The 6,000-nt window shown below is 31.7% G+C and overlaps 2 protein-coding genes across 2 annotated transcripts; both read left to right on the forward strand.

Moving 5' to 3' along the window:
* Positions 1 to 596: 596 nt before the first annotated feature.
* On the forward strand, positions 597 to 3,632 carry LOC120575796 (probable cyclic nucleotide-gated ion channel 20, chloroplastic). The gene is made up of 6 exons (XM_039835088.1): positions 597 to 850; positions 1,078 to 1,329; positions 2,509 to 2,645; positions 2,825 to 2,902; positions 3,032 to 3,139; positions 3,386 to 3,632. The coding sequence occupies exons 1-5, from the start codon at positions 608 to 610 to the stop codon at positions 3,102 to 3,104; spliced, it is 783 nt and encodes a 260-aa protein (XP_039691022.1). The 5' UTR covers positions 597 to 607; the 3' UTR covers positions 3,105 to 3,139; positions 3,386 to 3,632.
* Positions 3,509 to 6,000, forward strand: LOC25496700 (probable cyclic nucleotide-gated ion channel 20, chloroplastic). The gene is made up of 4 exons (XM_024786556.2): positions 3,509 to 3,638; positions 4,001 to 4,163; positions 4,760 to 4,876; positions 5,535 to 6,000. The coding sequence occupies exons 1-4, from the start codon at positions 3,509 to 3,511 to the stop codon at positions 5,632 to 5,634; spliced, it is 510 nt and encodes a 169-aa protein (XP_024642324.2). The 3' UTR covers positions 5,635 to 6,000.

Genomic DNA, 6,000 nt, shown 5'->3' on the forward strand with positions numbered 1-6,000 from the left:
CACTATTTGAAGCTTCATTTTATAAAAAAAGCAAAATTTCGTACTCAATATAACTTTTAAAAGAGTGACTTTTTCTTTATTTTTTTGGAAACTTATTCAAAAATAGTACTCCCTTTGTAATTTACATCATCTTTTTGTTGTATTAGAAGTTATTTTAAAATTATTTGTTACAAGTTAAAAAGAAATTTTCGCTTTCAATAACTTTGATGTTTTGAATAATAAAATTTATATATCTTTTAAAAAAAATCTCTTATAACCGATATCCAAAGGGTACCCATAAAAAATACCCACCGTATGGTAAAAACCCTCACAACAAGTATGGGCAAAGTATTGTTCCTACTATAGTGGTGTTATTCCAATTTTATAGAGATTTAACTAATTTTTTAATTAATAAATTAAATTCCTATTGTAATGATGTTGTTTCAATTTTAATGAGATTTAATTAAATCAATATTTAAATAATAAAGTAAAACGGGTAAAATTGTAAATATCATAGTTTAAATAAATGATGCAATTGAAGGTGAAAAATTCAAGCAAAAATTATATATTTCCTTTGTATATATAGATATAGATATTAATACTTTGTGAAATTTTGACAGATAATGATATGGATTGTCAAACCAAATTCCTCAGCATCTTCAGAGCATATTATGCTAAGAATTTTCTAAGTATAATAATCTTAGGACAGTATATTGCAAAATTATTCAGATTTTTGCCTAGGATAATTGGCCAGTCTCCAACCCAAATGGTATCATCAGAGTCAACCTTTGGCAATTTTATTGCATATCTTCTCAGTTTTATGTTCTTTAGCCATGTTGTTGGGTCAGGATGGTATCTCTTTGCTCTACAGGTTAGTAAAAATTACTTTTTACGAGCTTTATGATGCCCTAGGTACCGAATTATCCGCATGTGTTGTACCACGAACCGGTATCCGTACTACATATATTGAATTCAATTGCGAATTATGTGACTATGAATGAAAGGTTTATCTACTAATTTTATTCATTAAAAGAATGTTAGGTAACTTTCATTTTACCAATTTCTTTCCTTTATTCCCTTTCTCTTTTTTCTTTGTAGAGGGTTCACCGTTGTTTGCAAGATGCCTGCCATCATTCTAATCTACATGGATGCATGGAGTTGATTAATTGTGATTCTAAAACTAGGATGAATATATCAGCCATAGTATGGAGAATTGATAAGGGTGCTGAAACTTGTATGAATGCCACATCTGGTGCTTTTTCTTATGGAATCTATGCCAATGCTATACCACTTACTAAAGAAACTAGGTGGATCAAAAAATACGTGTATTCACTCTTTTGGGGATTCCAGGTATGCATTTTGTTCGTGTATTGTCTTTCTTCTGTTGTAATCAAGATTCTAAAAAACTGTTTATTACGGTCAAAACGACTGCGACAAAAAGGTATAGTGAACAAATATCATGGAAACGGCTATTAGGTTTTTTTATGGAGTTATGCTAACCAGTGCCCTAAGGACACTTGATAAGGTACCAAATGCAGTAAGTTTGCATTGGATTCAACAATATTTTAACTTTTAAAAAGTCAAACTCATCATTTTTCACCATTTCCCAATACAATATTTCTAATTTTACCCTCTTAACCAATGCCCTAAAGGCACTCTTTAGTTTTTTCCTTTTTTATATTGGACCTAAGTTATCCTTACAAAACCGACTTATATAGTGAAGGGTTCTCTCTTTACAACCTCTGGTCACACCTTAATTTTATTTTTTTTTGTAGAAGTCACACCTTAATCTTTTTTCAATGTGGAATTTGATTTTTCCATTAACAGTAATTCCTTTCATACCTACTTAATTAATCCGTTTCTTCTATAAAATCAAATTAACCATTAATAAATTCAAGTCGCGGCCATCTACCAAAAAAAAAAATGAAACCATGTTTCGACCGTAACAAATTTTTGTCACAGCATTTCGTCGCAGTCAGGTCTATGATTTTTGTTTACTTTTGTCAAAACGAAGAAAGACCCAACATACACCACCAATACATATATATAGGTTTTGTCCCAGCCATTTCCATCTAGGTTTTGTTTACATTCACCAATCTAGTTTTACGAGTGAGATAGGATACGTCTATATATATATATATATATATATATATATATATATATATATATAGATCTATGATCTTATACAAGTGTAACTAGAGTAAACTATTCATCTACAAGCTTAACTAAACAACTGCATAACAAACTAACTGCCAACTAGTTAATTAGTTGCATATTTAAACTGTAACTTGTAATACAAGTAACTGTCCAAAGCTCGCTTATTTTTACCATTAACAAACATTGCGGTGGGTTGACATAAATCATGGTGAATCAATGTGATTTTGCAAAAAACACAGCTTGTAGCTATTGAAAAATCATTGTGGCTCACTGTGAGTTTGAAAAATCCACCGTAATACCAGATAAGCACTTAAAGGAACATGAATAGTTTGATATTACTTACCAATTATACCTATGTGAGCTTTATTACAGCAAATCATTACTCTGGCTGGTAATCAAACTCCAAGCTATTATTTGTGGGAAGTCCTCTTTACAATGTCCATCATGGCATTGGGACTCTTGCTTCTCATCGGAAACATACAGAGCTTTCTTCGAACTCTTAGCAAGAGGTAGAATGTTTCTTTTATTTTCTGCACAAGTTAATTCTCGGTAACAATGGTTCTCATTTTTCATGTGCGTTTGGTTTTGCGGTGGAAAAATTAATTTTAAATGAATTCACTTTTGGCTCTATTTAGTATCTACCATGAATTCAAATTTAAAATTCTAACATGTTCCATCCTGCTTATAGGAGCCTAGAAATGATGCATAGAGGTTGTGATGTTGAGCAATGGATGAACCATCATCGGTTACCAGAAGATCTCAGAATGTATGAAATGTTTTAACTCTTTTAACGAATCCTTTCGACATTGTCAAAATGCATATTTCAATAAATGGAGTATGCATAATGTACAAATGATGGATACGATCTTGTATGTCATGCAGGAGAGTACTACAGGCTGAATGGAATAGTCGGCATAATGCTCCTGAAAGAACGGTTCTCGAGAATTTGCCAGAAAACCTCCAGATAGACATACGACGTTATATCTTCAATTTTGTTAAAAAAGTATGCATTTGAATATTTTAAAGAAGTTCATGATTACTCTTTAAAAGCATTTTAATTATGATTCTCTTTTTTTTATGTGTCTACATGTAACTCACTAGAATCCAATAGAAGTTGAATGAGAAAATAATGTTGAATACAAAACTTTATGCATATTCATCTTGAAACGAAAACAATGACACATCAAGAGATATTTATATGAAACAAGTCCAAATGCTCTTTGTAACAATGATCTAATATTTTGTATAGATTCGAATTTTTTCCCTGCTGGATGAGGATGAGCCTGTCTTAGATGCTATTCGTGAGCGACTAGTACAAACGACATACATTGAAGGAAGTAAAATTTTGAGTCAGGGTGGTCACGTAAAAAAGATGGGTTTTATTGTTCGTGGAAAATTGGAGAGCATCGGAAAAGATGGAATTCCGGTTTTGTTATCCGAAGGGGATGCTTTTGGTGAGGAGCTTCTAATATGGTATCTTGAACGGTCTTCTGAAAGCAAAGGTACAACTATAATGATAACTTGCCTCGAAAAAGTAGCAATAATCATCTGACCTAGCCTGGTAGAAACTGAGAAACATGTTTCATCAATATGGTTTATTAGAAATTGTAGAAATTAGTTAGACTTCAGTTAGTTAATTAACATTATAGTTAGGTTGTTGATCTTTTCCTCATCTCTATAGAAAGAGCAAATTGCAATTATTTTCATTTTATCTTTTTGTCAATCAATATTAATTTTAAGAAGTTTTTCTCTCCATCAAGCTCTCAAGCATATATCTACCAAAAAAAAAAGCTCTTAAACTTTTTTTACTTGAGATAAATCTTTATATGTCATCTTGTGATTTGTAACTCGGTTTCTTTTTTAGAAGGTAAAGAAGTAAAGATTCAAGGACATGGCTTAACTAGTGACAGAACAGTAAAATGCTTAACCGATGTGGAGGCATTTTTACTCGACGCTAAAGCTATTGAAGAAGTCACAACTCATTTTGCAAGACTCTTACAAAATCCTCACGTTCAACAAGTCATAAGGTCATTCTTTCCTACCATTACCTTGTTGTGTTTCTGTCGATAGAAAAAATGTTGTTTCATTTTTTCTATAACTTCTCTATATTGCATATATATATATCCATGCTTCATAGTTATCTGTCTTATAATTTGGAATAGGTCTAACTCAACCCTTTCAAAACTCGTTGGTTAGGACCACCCACCACTTATAAACACAAATTTCAAATCTTATCTCTTATCTACATGGGACGGGACTTATTTTTTTTCTTTTTCCAATATGCCCCTCACTTATGTGTTTGGTTCATGAACATAAATGACAGATCACCAAGATCAGTAGGCTCTTATATCATCTTAGAATCTGGTTTACGCCTTAACCCTTATAATATGCCCCTCACTTATGTGTTGAGAGGTAAAGAGTGAGGACTACCTATACCACTTATATATACATTGTCCTCAACTAATATGGAACTCTTAACAATTTTTGTATCTGATACAAAACCATCATTTTTCTATATAAAAAAAGGATAGATTGGCTTCACACACACACATTATATACATGCCTAATATCTATTATCAAAACCATGTCTCTGACATCATGATTTGTTGTTGTGTTATGTTAGGTATCAATCACCTTATTGGAGATCACTTGCAGCAAAGGTAATTCAGGATGCATGGAGAAACATGAAGAAGTGTCTAATTCAAGCTAATGCCACACAAAATGATTATCAAACATTGAGGTCATTCATTCCTCCCATTTCTTTGTTGTCATTTCTGTTGATATTCAGCATGTCTTCACCCTATGATTAACTGCATTATATTTCTTGAAGAATGTTGTTTAATTTTTTCTATAAATTTCTACATCGCATTCCATGCGTTATTTCCAATAAAAATCATTCATAATTATTTGCTTTAAAATTTGGATTAGGTCTAACTCAACCCTTGCAAAATTGTCTTTCAATGTTAGGACCACCCATCACTTATAAACACATTTTTCACAACTTATCTATGTTCTATGTGGGACTTTGATCTTCTCAATAAATGCAACTCTATTGTGCTTGGTGCATGAATATAAATGATAGGTGGTCCAAATTAGTTGATTTTATAATATTTTGAAATTTGGCTTGAACCTAACTCATTTCTTACAGTACCACTTGTATACACATTATCAAACCTTATCTCATCTAATATGAGACTCTTATCAATTTGCATGCATGATAAAATCGTAGAAGTCAATTCCGTAATTTTTCTATCAAAAAATTAGGGAATAAAAGGACATAGATGGCTTTCACACATACATCACATATTACAAGGGTGTGTGACATTTATGCATATATAATATACATTATCAAAACCATGGCTCTGACATATTGATTTGACGATATTGTGTTATGTTAGGTATGAATCGCCTTATGGGAAATCACATAGACCAAACAGAATTCAGGTTGCATGGAGAAGTAGGAAGAAGCGTCTAAGACGAGCTAATACCACAAAATGATCATCAAACATTGAACTCGTAGACTGTACTCTAGTCCTATGAATAAAGTACTAGAAATTTCTGATTTTTCTACGGATTTTTCCAAGGAAATAGGTGTTTAGGTAATACCTTCATGAGATATTGTTTCCAAACTTTGAAATCCTCAAGTAATTTATATATATATTGCATAATGAAGAAATAAAGGAAACTAAAAGTTAGTTGTATAGATAGCTTGCTTCACAAGTTATCTAGGTAGTTTGTTTGAACTAACTGTATTAGGATTTAGATTGCATACAATTGATGTACCATAGTTATTCTATTCATCTACGATCTCTATATAAGTTGTAATGCTTCTTTGATTCAATTAATGAGAATTTGCTTCATTCA

The sequence above is a fragment of the Medicago truncatula genome, chromosome 6, assembly GCF_003473485.1.
Source record: "Medicago truncatula cultivar Jemalong A17 chromosome 6, MtrunA17r5.0-ANR, whole genome shotgun sequence".
NCBI lineage: Eukaryota > Viridiplantae > Streptophyta > Magnoliopsida > Fabales > Fabaceae > Medicago > Medicago truncatula.

Excerpts from the sequence above, each read along its gene's own strand:
- LOC120575796 (XM_039835088.1), top strand. The coding sequence starts at position 608 with ATGGATTGTCAAACCAAATTCCTCAGCATCTTCAGAGCATATTATGCT. Across the intron at positions 851-1,077 it reads GGTATCTCTTTGCTCTACAG|AGGGTTCACCGTTGTTTGCA; the intron begins GTTAGTAAAAAT and ends TTTTCTTTGTAG. Across the intron at positions 2,903-3,031 it reads TTACCAGAAGATCTCAGAAT|GCTGAATGGAATAGTCGGCA; the intron begins GTATGAAATGTT and ends AGAGTACTACAG.
- LOC25496700 (XM_024786556.2), top strand. The coding sequence starts at position 3,509 with ATGGGTTTTATTGTTCGTGGAAAATTGGAGAGCATCGGAAAAGATGGA. Across the intron at positions 3,639-4,000 it reads ACGGTCTTCTGAAAGCAAAG|AAGGTAAAGAAGTAAAGATT; the intron begins GTACAACTATAA and ends TTTCTTTTTTAG. Across the intron at positions 4,877-5,534 it reads AATGATTATCAAACATTGAG|GTATGAATCGCCTTATGGGA; the intron begins GTCATTCATTCC and ends GTGTTATGTTAG.